The sequence below is a fragment of the Equus przewalskii genome, chromosome X, assembly GCF_037783145.1.
Source record: "Equus przewalskii isolate Varuska chromosome X, EquPr2, whole genome shotgun sequence".
Classification (NCBI taxonomy): Eukaryota; Metazoa; Chordata; class Mammalia; order Perissodactyla; family Equidae; genus Equus; species Equus przewalskii.
Genome location: NC_091863.1, coordinates 85,750,264 through 85,765,846, shown reverse-complemented (window position 1 = coordinate 85,765,846; position 15,583 = coordinate 85,750,264). Strand labels below are relative to the sequence as shown.

The window sequence follows — 15,583 nt, the reverse complement described above, 5'->3', positions numbered from 1 at the left end:
GGGAACAGGGATAGAAGCTACACTTCTTTAAATATATATTCTTGTATATATTTGACTTTTGACCCATGGAAATGATTTACAAAATTAAATTTTAATTTAAAGAAAGCAATCCTTAAACAAACAAATAAAAGAAAGAATCTAAATATCTATCCAGTTGGTAGCATAACCATACAGAGAGAAAAATTACAAGCGGCTTTAAACTATAATAATTTGACTGCATTCCTAGTGGGATATATTCAAAGGGCAAAAGAATTGCAAAATGAACAAACAAAACAAACTTTGTTTATAATAATATTATTGGTGGAAATGTTGGGATGAATATTCTGAAACTGTTTTTATATGTGACAAGTTAAAGCAAATAAATTACTATGTAATATTCTGATTTTATCATCTCCAGGGTCTTTCAGAGCCAGGATTCTTAAAGTGGAATAAAAAGCCTCTTCTATCTTTATCTCCTAAGTAAAAATTCTGTATTTTTAATTTGAATTGGAAGTATAAAAATGAAATCATGACATATTTTGTCTTAACTAGCCAACCAACCAGTCAAATGAGTACATTTTCTAGTTCTGCTCACTGCAAAGGTCTAGAAATAATAAAAAAAAAACCCAGTATCAGTGAGCACCCATAATGCCCAATCTGTAGTCTACAAATACCAGAGCTCTGTGGAGAAATGGTTGATTCCATGTCTGGAACAAGAAATGTTCAAGACGAGCACGGATATACCTTGTCAAACCAGATATCAAAATAGTTATCACAGGCTCTTAGGGTTGTATCAAAAGGACTCATAAACAAATGTGAAGAGTTTCCTACTAGCCGAAGATGGTGTAGTTTTACGGTCTCTTTTAATCAGTGAAATTGACCTTCCCTCGAAGAGGCAGGGATAACATAACTCGAGAATGACTTGCGACTAGCAATGAGGATGGTAAGTGCTGTAGATAAAACACATCAAGTATGTTTAAATCCATGAGTTCATAACATTATTAAAAATACCAGAAACAAACAGAAAACTAATTGGTGACCTTTGGAGGATACTAGGGATCCAATTCATTATTTTGAAAATTGATAAAGAGAAAGAATCAAGTATCTATCCTGCTTTTCCTGAATGAACTGTACATCTTAGTAACCAAATAATAGATGAAAAGAAGTTTCTCCCTATTGAGCTATTTCAGTTACTAATTGAAGAAGGAAAGATAGGATTAGAATATGACCATTTTGCATCTTCTTATGAATTAAGGGACCTAAGCATTTATCATCAGCAGCCAATAAGAGTATCAAGAAACAACAAAACTTTATGAGTTGAGTAAAATGGCAGAGTAGGCAGCTCAAAGCTTCCATTCCTCCATAGAAACACTGAAAAATAAGGAGTATCTGTCAGAACTGTCAGAAATCTAGAAAACAATCAAAGGTTTCAGCAACACAGCAAACGCTGAATCAAGAAAAAACAACTTATAGTAGGAAAGCTTTGTGGCATTTTCACTTGCCCTTGTCCCACCCCCTCCTTGGCAGAAGAGCAGTCTTGAAGAGGGCAACCTGAATTCCAAATGTAGGACCCTGATCCGTGGTTCCAGAGGGAACAGAGCAGATCTTATTCACAAATTATTGTGTGGATCTGTTCTAACTTGTCTGGAGGCTTCTTGAAGGGCTGATTGATACAAGACTCTTATCTCTGTTTCACCTAACTTGGAACTCACTCAGGATGGAAAAACAGTGGGTATTGCTGGAAATCATTAGAAGGTGGACAACCTGTAGACACCCGGGGCAGATTACAGTTGAGACATAAACTGCCTAAGGCCACATAGGAAAAGCCAGGGAGAGAGCTTTGTTGGGAAATTAGTGCATTCAAAAGTATCCCTGTGATCTGACCCACCCACCAACACCTGAAAGGGTCGTGTGACTCCCTGCAGGGGATGGGGGGTGGGGAGCTTCCTCACCCAACAGTGTGCCCAGGCAGTTGTGCATCCCCAGGCTACACAGCCAGCCTGTGCCAGAGGCCTGCCCTACTCAAGAGAGAGCTAGCAACAGCCATGCCCTCAGGTGCACAGCAAGCCACACCGGAGGCTTGCCTCACCCACTAGTGAGCCAACAACAGTTCTGGGTGAGGCGTAACATGGGTGTATTATCCATGTGTTCCTTTTTTTCTTTGCAAAAGAATTTCTTTCATACTGTATTTTCCCCATCAATTTATTATGAGAAATTTCAAACATACCACAAAATTTTTAAAATTTTACAATGAACACCATATATCCACCACCTAGATTCTCTCATTTTGATGCACGTGCTATGTCCATCTTTCTAACCATCTATTAATCCATTTTATTTGCATTCTTTTCAAATAAATTGCAGACCTCTGTTCACTTTTTGATAAATACTTCAGCATGCATTTAATTACCCAGAGTTTAATATTTGTTTAAAATATTTTCATATAAACTTTACAATGAAATGCACAAATCTTACATATGTGTACTTAAAAAATGTATAGTTAGGTAACCAAAACCCCTCTCAATATATAGAGCATTGCCATCACTCAAAAATTTCCTTGTGCCCTTTCCCAGTCAATCCCCACCCTTGCATCAACACCTACCCTCAGGGAACTACTGATTTCTTCACCACAGATTAGTTTTTCTTGTTCTGGATGTTAATATAAATGAATTCATACAGTATGCACTCTATTGTGTAATATTTATTTCACTGTGCATAATATTTTGGAGTTTCGTCTATTCTGTTACATGTTATCAGTAGTTTGTTCCTTTTTATCGATGAATAGTATCCCATTTCATGAATATACCACAGCGTGTTTATTCATTCTCCCATTGATGAACAACTGGGCTATTTTCAGTTTGGGCTATTATAAATAAAGCTACTATAAACATTCTTTATAAGTATTTTGTGAATATAGAGATCTCTTGGAGCAGAATTTCTGGGCCATCAGATAGCTGTACATTTAGTTTTACAACTGACAGCCAGAGTTTTGTCCAATGTGGTTGTATCATTTTACATTCACATCAATAGTGTATAAGACTTCAAGTTGCTCTACATCCTCACAAACACTTGGTATTACATGAGATTTTTGAATGTTAGCCATTCTGGTGGGCATGTAGCGGTATCTCATTGTAATACTAATTTGCATTCTTTTGATGACTAATGATGTTGATTACATTTTCGTATCTCTTCTGGCCATTCATAAATCTGTTTTGTGAATGTCTGTTCAAATCTTTTGTCCATGCTTAACTGGGTTAGTTTGCAATTTTATTTTTGAATATTAGGAGTTCATTATGTCTTGGATACCAGTCCTTTGTCAGATATATATCTTGAGAATATTTTCTCTCCATCTACAGCTAGTCTATTCATTCTCTTTTTTTCAGTTTCCATTTCTTAACATTTTATTTTTTAAATAAAAAACTGTATATATTTAAGTTTTACAACATGATGATTTGTATACATATACATAGTGAAATGACTACTACAGTCAAGCTAATTAACATATCATTTCCTCTACAGTTACCATTTCTTTTGTGACGAGAGCACCTGAAATCTACTCTCTTAGCATATTAAAACACCAGGGGCATGCATGCACAGATAAAAAACCATGTGAGGACACAGCAAGAAAAGACGGCCATCTGCAGGCCAAGGAGAGAGGCCTCAGGAAAAACCCAAACCTGCTGACACCTTGATCTTGGCCTCCTAGCCTCCAGGACTGTAAGAAAATACACTAATTATGTTTAAGCCACCCAGTCTCTGGTATTTTATGGGAACCCTAGCAAATTAATACAATTGTCAACCCCAACTAGAATACTGAGTCGGCTGAATAGAGACAAGGAGTAGATAGATGAGTCATCCTTGACTCTTCTCATTTCCCTACTCCATTTTAATTAATATCCAGATATGGTTGATTATATTTTCAAAATTTTCTTTACTCTCTTCTTCTACTTTTTTCCTTTGATTACCACTGCTCTATTCCTGGCCTTCATTATCATTCATTGGCTTCTCTGATTCTAAAGTCGTTTTCCTTAAACCTGCCCTCGATATAGCTGTCAGAATGAGCTATTAAAATGCCAATCAAATTATGCCACACCACTGCTTAATATCTTCCAAAATGTCTCCCTTAATGTCTAGAAAATAAAGTCCATGTTCCTTCATATGGTATACTAGGTCCTCTACTGATGTCAACCTTTAATCTATTTCTTCAGCCATTAGACTTCTCCCTGTCTCACTCTTTTTGCTCCAGCAACACCAAAACAGTTGGTAGTTCCTTGAGGTTTCCATGAAATTTCTTATCTTTGTACTTGTGCTAAAACTGTTCTCTGCCTATACACACTTGGCTAATTTGTCAAAACTCTACTCATCTTCTAAGAATTAGCTGAGGTATCACCTGTACACTATAGTGTTTTAAACTTACATTTTCTCTTTCTTTTTTTAAGATAGAAAAATTGGAAAAATACAAAGCATAGCATAGTAAATACCAGTATACCCAATACCCAAAATTACACATTTTCAGATTTATATTTTGCCATCTTTGCTTCAAATATTTTCATGTTTTAAACTTTCTTATTGTGGAAATTTTAAAACATACAAAAGTAGACAGGAGAGTACAACGAACTCCCACATATCTATTATCTACTTTTAACATTTATCATCACATGGCCAACATTCTTTTACCTATTCCCTATGCTAATCCCAACTGTTTTATTTTAGAGCAAATCCTTGAGATATCATTTTATCCGTAATATTTTAATATGCATCTTTAAAAGATAAACACTTTCTAAAAAGATAAAAACAAAATTATTAGTAATAATTTAAAATAATTTTAAATATTATCAAATATTTTGTTCAAATTCCTCCCATTGTCTCGTAAATTATTTGCATTTGGTTTGCTGATATCAGAATGCTTCATATAAAATATTAATAAAATAATAAAATAAATAGAACATTGAAGATGAGATTTAAATAGCCTTTTTAAACTCTTCCTGGTCACTTTCCCCTTTCTTCCTTCCCTAGAGGCAACTAATATCATAAATTAGCTATGTATCTTTCCAATCCAGGGTAGATTCCTATATATGTATCTACGAACAATAAAGAGTTTGGCTTTAGATTTTTTAAAAATACGCAAAAAAGCTATTATAATACTGTCGTGATTTTTAAAATGATGATTACATCATTGTTTTATACTCTTTCATTTTTACAACTGTTTATTTGTAGTTTTCTCTTTTATTCTTGGTCAGTGTAGCTAGAGGTTTCTCTATTGTGTAAGTCTTTTAAAAGAACTGACTTTAGGGGCTGGCCCCATGGCCGAGTGGTTAAGTTCCTGTGCTCCACTTCGGCATCCCACGGTTTCGCCGGTTCGAATCCTGGCCATGGACATGGCACCGCTCATCAAGCCATGCTGAGACAGCGTCCCACATGCCACAACTAGAAGGACCCACAACTAAGAATATACAACTATGTACTGGGGGGCTTTGGGGAGAAAAAGGAAATAAAATCTTTCAAAAAAAATAAAAGAACTGACTTTAGGCTTTGCTATTCTCTATTTTTTTGTTTTACTATTTCACTAATTTCTGTTTTTAACTTTATTCTCATATTTTATTGAATCTAGAATGCTGTAAATTGTAAAACAAGTCATTATTTTACGTGCCACTAAGAAAAAATACAGTGCCAATTAAATCATGATATACAATTCATTTGGAATACATGTCCTAATTCCAGGGATGTTAAAATATGCAAAAATGGATATCTTGGAATTGATGACATACAATTTCCTTCCCTCTGGTTCATTTGGGTTTACTTTTTTCCCTTAGGTTTTTTAATTTATTGAGACTTGTTTTATGGACATAATATGGTCTATCTTGATAAATTTTCTGTGTGTATTTGAAAAGAATATGTACTCTGCCATTGTTAGGTAGAGTATTCTATAAAGAATAATAAGGTCAAATTGGTTGAGGGTGTTGCCATTGTCTTCTATATCCTTACTGATTTTCTGTCTAGTTTTTCCTATCAATTGTTGAGAAAAAGGTATTGAAATCTTCAACTATAATTGTGAATTTGTCCATGTCTACATTCAATTCTATCAATTTTCACGTAGTTTGAAACTTTATTGTTAGATGCCTACACATTTAGGATTGTTATTTTTTTTGGAGAATTGTATATAATGTAATATTTGTCTTTATTCTTTGTTCTGAAATCTACTTTTATGATATAAGTATAGCTACTCCAACTTTCTTTTGCATGCTATATAATTTTTTTTTTTTAAAGATTGGTACCTGGGCTAACAACTGTTGCCAATCTTTTTTTCTGCTTTATTTCCCACCCCCCTCGCCCCGCCCCCCCGGTACATAGTTGTATATCTTAGTTGCAGGTCCTTCTAGTTGTGGGATGTGGGACGCCACCTCAACGTGGCCTGACGAGTGGTGCCATGTCCACACCCAGGATCTGAAACCTGGGCCGCCGCAGCGAAGTGCTCGAACTTAACCACTCGGCCACGGAGCCAGCCCCTATAATTTTCCATCTTCTATATTGTGTCTTTAAATTTAAAGTGGGCTTCTTTTAGATCATATATACTTGGGTCTTTCTTTCTATCCAATATGAAAATCTTTGCTTTTTTATAGGGGTGTCTATACTATTTACTTTAACATAATTAATAATATGATAGGGCTTGAATTTGCTATTTTTTATTTGACTCCTTTGTTCTTTGTTCCCCTTTTTCTCGTCTTACCTTCTCTTGGATTGGGTACTTTTGAGAATAATTCCACTTAGCTCTACCATTGACTTATTAGCTGTGCTTTTTTTAGTGGTTGCTCTACGGTTTATAATATACAACTTAATTTATTATGGTCTATACTCAAATGATGTCATGCCACTTTACATATATAGCATAAGAAATTTACAACAGTGTTATTTCCATATGACCTCCTATCTTTGTACTATTCTTGTCATACATTTTACTTCTACATAAATTACAAACTGCACAATAAATTTTTATTATTTTTGATCTAAAAGAGATTAAAATTGAGAAAATATACTTTATTCTACCCACACATTTACTATTTCTGGTGCTTTAGCTTCCTTTATTTAGATCTAAATTTCCATCTGGTATTCTAATTTTTCTGCCTGAAGATCTTCCTTTGTTATTTTTCATTGTGTACGTCTGGTGGTGATGGATTCTCTCAGCATCTTTTGTTCTTTCTTTTCTCTATGTTTCAAAGATATATTCACTGTGCACAGAACTCTAGGTTTACAGGTTTTTTCTTTTCATTGTCTTTTGAATTACATATCTTCTCAAGAGAAATCTGTTGTTATGCCTGTCTTTGTTTCTGCACATGTAACGTGTCTTTTTTTTCTTTTCTCTGGCTTCTTTCAAGATTACTTTTATCATTGTTTTTCATCAATATATGTGTGCTTGTGTAATAACTTTTCATCTTCTTGTTCTAGGAGTGTACTACATAAGTTTGTCAACTGCTATCTTTTAAATCTATTTACATTTTTGAGGTTATATTATTAGATGTATATACTCTCATGTTTGTTGTTATCTTGTTGGAATGTCATTTTTATCATTCTATATTGCTCTCTTTATCTTTACTTAAAGTTTTGGCCTTAAGTTATATTTATCTCATATTAATATTGCTATACCACCTTTTCTTTGTTTCGTATATGTCAGGTATATCTTTTGCCATTCCTTTATTTTCAACCTTTTTATATAACTTTAAGTGTGTCTCTTACATGCAACATATAACTAGAATAATTTTTAAAATGGATATCTGAAAATTTAACATGTTTACACTTATTGGAATTGGTGATGTATTTGGAATTATTTCAGTCATTTTATTTTGTGTTTTCTCTTAATCATGCTACTTTCTTTGCTTTTTTCCCTTTTTCTCTGCCTTCCACTGGACTTTTGATAATTTATTGTTTTTTTCTGTGCTGTTTTGGAAGTTATGCCTTGTATACCTATTCTTGCAGTATGCACTCAAAAATTTTTTAATTTCATGTTTAAATTTATGAAGTCTACAGTTCATCAGTTTCTACCTTTCTCCATATACAATGATCTCAGAGTGCTTTAATTCTCATCTTCCTACCCATCTTAAAAATAGTACTTTAGTTTCATTTTATTTCAAATCTCATTAATTACCATAGTTATTAATTTTTACTGACTGAGTTTATTTATATTTACCAATATTTTACCAACTGCTTTGTTCACCATTTATTGCTGCATTCTGCTACTTCCTTTTGGTTTCATTTTCCTTCTTTCAGAATTCTTTAGTAACTCATTCATTGAGATGCTATGAGTAATAACTCTCACAGTCTTTGAATATCTAAAAACGTATTTATTTCACTTCACTCTTACAGTTTGTCTACTTAGACATAGAATTCTAGGTTAGAACATTTTTCTAGGTTCAACACTTTGAAGACATTATTCCATTGTCTAAGGCATCTATTATTGTTGATAAGAAATCTTCATCTAATTATATTTCCTTTAAGGATAGATACACGTTTTCTCTCTGGTAGTTTTTAAGATATCTACTATCTTATGCTCTGCAGGTTCACTATGATATAGATTTATTTAATTTTTCTGCTCAGGATTCACTGTGATCCTTCAACATAAGGATTTATATATATCTTTAAATTTGAAAAAGTACTTCTTCAGATATTGCTTCTTCCTGACTATCTCTATTCTGTCCTTTTAAAACTTATATTACATACGAATTGGAGCTTCTCACCCTATCTACCATGTCTCTCAACTTCTCTTTTACCTTTCCAATCTCTTTACCAATCTCTGGTGTGATTTCCTCTGAATCAATCTTCCAAATGCACTAATTCTCTCTTCATCTGCATTTTCTTATTCTTCAACCCCATCGTATATATATTGTTTTCAAATATGCCAGTCCTTTTTCATATTGATCTATTCCTGACTTACAGCTTCTATTCAATTCATCTAACTTTTTAAACACATATTTATTTTAAAGCCTCTTTCTGATTGGTCTAGTATTTCTAGTTCCTGGGGTATAAATTTTCCCACATATTACATCTGATCACATTGCCTCAAAGCAGTTCATTTCGTTGGGAAGTTTGTAATTTTTTTGACCATGAATTCATTTTCAGTAGATGTTTTCTATGGGAGTCCCAAACACTCTAGGTTATGAGAAGCCTCTCCTTAAGGCAGTTTCACACTTACCTTTGTCAAGACCTTAGGGGTTTCACTGATTTTGGACCAGATATTAGTGTTAATTTTTTAGCTCAGAGTTCTCACCATTTCAGTCATTTGAACTGTGACCACACTTCCATGCTGTATTGTCCTGGCATTCTAGTTTCTCTCAGGTGACTTTTTCCTACCCATTGACTAGGGGATATAGAAAGCTCCTTGATACTTGCCTATACTGATGAGCATAATTTCTCTGGCCATTCACACTGTTGCAACTTTATGTTAGTTCTACATCACATGCAGGAGGCCGGTGGTCTGGATTCTCCTTTCCATGTGGTTATTACTTCTTAGCCTATAGTCATTTAGGCCCCTATCTAGTTCTGAAATGCCCATGAGCAGAGTTTTAGTTTTAGTTCCTACTCACTACTAAATTTAAATTCTTTTGTTTCTGGCCCCTATGGATTTTTCATTCTTGTTTTGAGCTTGGTTATATATTTATATTATAATGATTTTCCCCTTATATTTTGTTTTACTTTTTTTGGGGGGGGAGGTGCAGACTCCAGGACCCTTTTGTGGGTTCTTAATCTGAAACTGACTAGAGGTCAATCCAAAATAAGAATAACTCATAAAGTAAGAAGGAAATAAAGTGTTAAATGTTTAGTCCAGAGACATGATCCCTTATGAGACTGAATTTAAACCAAATCACTCTAAGGATATCCTCTTACAACTAAATTATGTTATGAAATCACTTCAGAAATAATCCCAAAATTCAAAATTGAACCCAAAATAAACCCAGTAGCAAAGAAAGGAACTAAAACTATTTTTTAAGCTTTACCTATATTTATTGTCAAATAAAATTAAACTCCCTACTTAATTATTCTTCTGATAATTAAACCTAGTGTATTTGAAGGGATATACTATCAAAGAAACAAATTGATAAATGTAAGTTTGGTTATATTTACTTTCACTTTGGTGATGATACCAAATTGTTCTAAAGTTGTACTTAGACAGTACTTTTTGACAAGGACCTAAGCTAATTTAAATGAAAACCAGAGACAAAAATAACTAGCTATATATCTATTTAAAGTACTTATATTATGCTAGTGGCAGGCAGGACTCAAAAAAGCAGAATCAAATCAAACAGTAATCTATATATAATAGTGTTCCATAAAGATTTCATAAATAATAATAATAAAGCAACATACGTTGGACAGTGCTTGCCAGGCCCAGGTTATTTTCTTTTTTTTGTGCAGAAGTTTCTGGCTGAGGTACAGGAAATCTAGAAAAGATGAAAAAAGGATAGTCAATAGTTATAAAAAGAGACTTGAATGGAAAAAAATTAATTGGTTACATTCAAGATTTATTCTAATTCAATAAATTTAGAAAATATATAGGTTTAGTTTCTTAAAGTAAGGCATTAAAAATTTAAAGAAATTACTTTCAAACTATGAACACATATCCATACATAACATAATTTAAATACTGCAATAGATTTAAATGTTCTTTTAAGGAGTATTCCACAAAAGGAAGCACTCAACGGTATTAAATGTCAACTAAAGATGGATATACCTATTTCATTATCTACGATAATAATTCAAAAATTAGTTCAATGGCCTAGTTAATGTTTGCTTTGTTTAAATATTCTGGAAAACTATCTGGCCTAACTCACAAACCTCATTTCAGTTTTCTATAAGCCTCAAGCTTCATGCTTTTCCTTCTGCCTGGAACAACTTTTATGTCCCCTTTCCTTTGCCTGGTTAACTGTTATTCATCCTTCAAAAGTTAACACAGGCATTATTTCCTATAAGCAGCCATCCTGCATCTCTAGTAAGGCTCACGGCTTCTTGTATATGCTGTCATAGCAACATGCATATATTTCTATCATAGCATTCATCACACTGCATTGAAAATTACAGGCTTATCAGTCTGTCTCTTCCGAAAGATCCTGCTATAAGCTCTGGTATAAGCTCTACAAAAGTATAGATTCTATTTTGTTTTTGTATCTCCACATAATATCTCCTCAACAACTGTTTATTGAACTGACATGAACGGAGGGAAAGGGAACCATCTTATTTCGAAGCCAAGGAGAAGTCTGCTTTTATAAGGAATGATTTCCATCTGGTGTGCTTTTAGCATTTTTCTGTGATGACTTTTTCCTATTGGTTGGATTTCTGAAACTAAAAGCATAAAGTAAAACTGAAATGTCATATTGTAAAATGCCACATAATATTGCTCAACTTATTTTATCAATGAATTTGTCTCAAAGTAATATTCTTCATTTTACTAGTGAACTAAAAAGTAACTTTCATGAAGGAAGCATGCATTCATTTAACTACAAAACTCCAGCAAATAAAAACATACTTTATAGTTGTAATTTTAACTTTTTTCAGAAATTAGTAAACTTGAAAACATCAACTTTGAGAGAAATCTAAATAACTAAAAAATAGTTAAATTCTGTGTATTCTGAGATCCTTAAACAGAATGTATATACTTTTTAAGACATGTAATTATAAAGTGATTGTTTTCATCTGAAATTAGAAGAATAAATTGAATAAATTTTCAGCTGAATAGATTAGGAGAAATAGTTTTCCAAACTCTAACAGCACCATTATATTGTACAGAATTTTTAAAAAGTGGCTTAGAAGATTTTTACTGGAATACATAATTACGCATTTGTAAGACCTAAATGTCTTAAAGTTGAAGGGCTAACTGATAGAAGTGAAGGTATACAATGTCTATGGGTATTAACTGAACAAATTGAAAAAAGAGAGATGAAAAATGAAAAAATAAGAAGTATAGAAGGAAAGAAAGGAAAAAGAGGGCTAAAGGAAGAGACAATAAAGATGCATATGGTGGGTAGTGGCAGAATATTATAAAAATTATGTCAGAGGATATAATTTATACTCTAACCTTGCCCCTTTCACCAACTTATTGACCTTAGATAAAAGTCATATAGATTCTATAGTATCCTGCTCCCTTATCTATATAACAGGATTATAATTAATATTACTATAGTCTTATAAAATGTCTTTCTTTTTTTTTTAAAGATTTTATTTTTTTTCCTTTTTCTCCCCAAAGCCCCCCGATACATAGTTGTATATTCTTCGTTGTTGGTCCTTCTAGTTGTGGTATGTGGGATGCTGCCTCAGCATGGTTTGGCGAGCAGTGCCATGTCCGCGCCCAGGATTCGAACCAACGAAACACTGGGCCGCCTGCAGTGGAGCACGCAAACTTAACCACTCGGCCACGGGGCCAGCCCCTAAAATGTCTTTCATGCAGAGAAATTAAAAGTACTTAATATACATACAAACATATATAAATCCTATATTTATTCTTTCTGAGTCTCAGATTCAGCATCTATAAAATTGAGGTAATTATCCTGTGCCTCCCTCATGCAGATGTTGAGGATCAAAGGAGGTAACGTAAGTAATCTTGCACTGTACATTGAAATGTTGTATACAATTAACTGAAAGAATATTTTCAGTGCTTTCTGCCTAAGAAAAACAGAAAATTCTTTTGAGAAGTTGCTAATATAAGCAAATTAGAAATAATTTATAATGATCAAAAAATGCTAAAGTCTTTTATGATCATTAATTCAAACTAGTAAATGCTTTTCAGGCAACAACCATTATTTAAAAATCTTTCCTATGGTGCCCCTTCTGCTTTTCTTAGGAGGAGACACTGAAAATGATTTTTAAGGATTTATTTAAGTGGTATGGTTCACTTTCTCTCTTTATGGAATAAATATTATCAACAGAATGAAATGAAGAAGGTATAACATCTCATTTAATATATTTTATTTCTCAGTGCTAACTTTTGAATGAGTTGATGGATTTTGACTACATTTTAATATCTAACAGAGAGCACTATCTACCATTTGGATTAAAATGCTGGTTGATACAAGCTCTTAAATGGTCATGTTTACTATTATGGTACCAATAGAAGCAAACTAACAGGTGACCCAGACATTGCAGTTAGCAAGCCAGAATTTAAAATACAATGATTAATATGTTTAAGAAACAGAGGAAAAGATGAACAAAGCAGATACAAAATCTCAAAAGAGAACATCTAAAAAAAGACCAAATGGGCTTTCTAGAACTGAAAATCAGAATAGCTGAACTTAAGAACTGTGGTAAAATAAAGAATATATCTGGTCTTTGTCCCTGGTTCCTAGCACAGAGCTTCAAAAACCCTTAGAATTTCCTTAGATATAGGAGTGTCTTTTTTATGCTAATTAGTTGACTGATGATGAGCCACTAGATAGCTTGAAGATGGGGACTGTTACCAGAAAGACCAAGCATATGATTCAAAAGTTGGAACACTGGGACAGGCCACCCCCACAGAGGGGAGGGGGCTGAAGATCAAGTTCAATCACAAGGCCAATGATTTAATCAACTGTGCTTAAGTAATGAGATTCCTGAAAACTCTGAACATCAAGGCTTGGTGGAGCTTCGTGGTTGGTGAACACGTTGATGTGCCAACACCGTGATATGCCTGGATTCCATGAGGAGAGGGCACAGAAGTTCTGTGTTCCCTCTCAGACTCCATTCTGTCTCTTCATTTGGCTTTTCCTGATCTGTATCCTTTATAATAAAACTGTGTTTGTAAGCATAGTGCTTTTCTGAGTTCTGTGTATCATTCTAGTGAACTATTGACTCTGAGGGGGTCATGGGAACTCCTGAATTTGTAGCCAGTTGGTTAGAAGCGTGGGTGGCCTGGTGATCAGCTGAAGTGTGGCTAGCATCTGAAGTAAGGGCAGTCTGGTGGACAACTGAGTCCTTAAACCTGTAGAGTCTGATGCTAACTCTGAATAGTCAGTGTCAGAACTGAATTGCAGTACAGCTAATTGGGGTGGAAACAGAACAATAACTCAGTGACCTCAGCTGGTAGGTTTAATAGCAGACTGGACACAGTAAAAGAGTAAATAGAGAGATAGGTCAATAGAAAACGTCCAAACTGAAGCACAAAATCAAAAAAAAGAATTAAATATGTATATGAGCAAAAAAACACAGTGTAAGAAACCTGTGAGTCACAGTTAGAAGTGCTAACATATATGAAACTGGAATCATAGAAAGAGAGGAAACAATGGGGCAGAAAGGCTATTTGAAGAGATAATGGTAGGTAGTTTTCCAAAACTAATGAAAGACATCAATCCATATATTCAAGAAGCTGAGTGATCTCAAAGCAGTATACAACAAATACAACCACTCCTTGGCACATGACATTTAAACTGTTGAAAATCAAAGACAAAAATCTCAAAAAGTATTTCGAGAAAAAGGATGCAATATCTTTGAAGGAGCAAGTATAAGAAATTTGCCTGACTTCTTAACAAAACAATGAAAGCAATAAAACAGTAGAATTAGACATTTAAAAAATCCTGCAACCAAGTGAAAACATCCTTTATAAATAAAGGTGAAATAAAGATGTTTTTAGACAAACAAAACTGGAGAATATATCATCAGCAAGTTGCACTGATATAAATGCTGAGAGGAATTCTTCAGTCAGAAGGAAAATGATCCCAGAGAGGATGGAAATAGAGGTAGGAATGAAGAGAATCTAAAAAAAATGTGGATAAATATAAATGAATGCTAACCATATAAGAAAGACAATACTAATAATGTCTCATGGAATTTAACATTTATAGAGAATTAAAATGCAAGACAAAAATAATGAAAATGGGGATAAATGAAGCTGAAGTGTTCTAAGGTTCTAGCATTATCAGGAAAATGTAAAATAATTTGTATTTAACAACAATAAGACGAGCGTTCAGTTTGTAATTTATAGAGTAACCACTAACGAATACGTAACTATCAAAATAAAAGAGGGGAAATTGAACAATTAAAATTATTTGATTAAGCAAACAGTATGAAGATTGATATAAACCCAAATATATCATTAATTCCATTAAAAGTGAATGGAATAAATACTCTAAATAAAAGACTAAGATTATCACATTAGATCACAAAAACTAACAACTTTTCGCTGCTTAAAAGAAACAACCTTAATATGAGGACATAGAAGCATTCAAAGTAAACGGGATTGAATATATATACCACGCAAGACCTAATCAAAAGAAAATTGGTACAGATATATTAGGACTAGGCAAAGTAGACTTTAAGGCAGAAAACATTGTGAGAGACAAAGAAGAAAATTTCATAATAACAAAGGGGTCAATCTATCAGGAAGATATCAGAATCCTAAATCTATATGTATGCAGTAATAGTACTTCAACATATATGAAGCAAAAATTGAAAGAAAAGGAGAAATAAATCTTCCATCATAGTGGAAGATGTTAACACACCTATTTCAATTAGCTGAGGGAAAAAGCAGACAAAAAAATCAGTAAAAGATATGATCAACACAATTAACACACTTGGACCTAATTAACATATATAGAACATTGCACTCAACAATGACAGAATTCACCTTATTTTCAGGTGCATAAGAAGCATT

General features: G+C 33.5%; 1 protein-coding gene across 1 annotated transcript in view; it reads right to left on the bottom strand.

Annotated features, from left to right (window-relative positions):
* Positions 1-15,583, bottom strand: part of RADX (RPA1 related single stranded DNA binding protein, X-linked) — a 68,246-nt gene that overhangs the window by 22,431 nt on the left and 30,232 nt on the right. Inside the window, exon 11 of the mRNA XM_008544716.2 lies at positions 10,336-10,409. Coding sequence (XP_008542938.2) covers positions 10,336-10,409 — 74 coding nt within the window. The remainder of the gene's footprint in view (positions 1-10,335; positions 10,410-15,583) is intronic.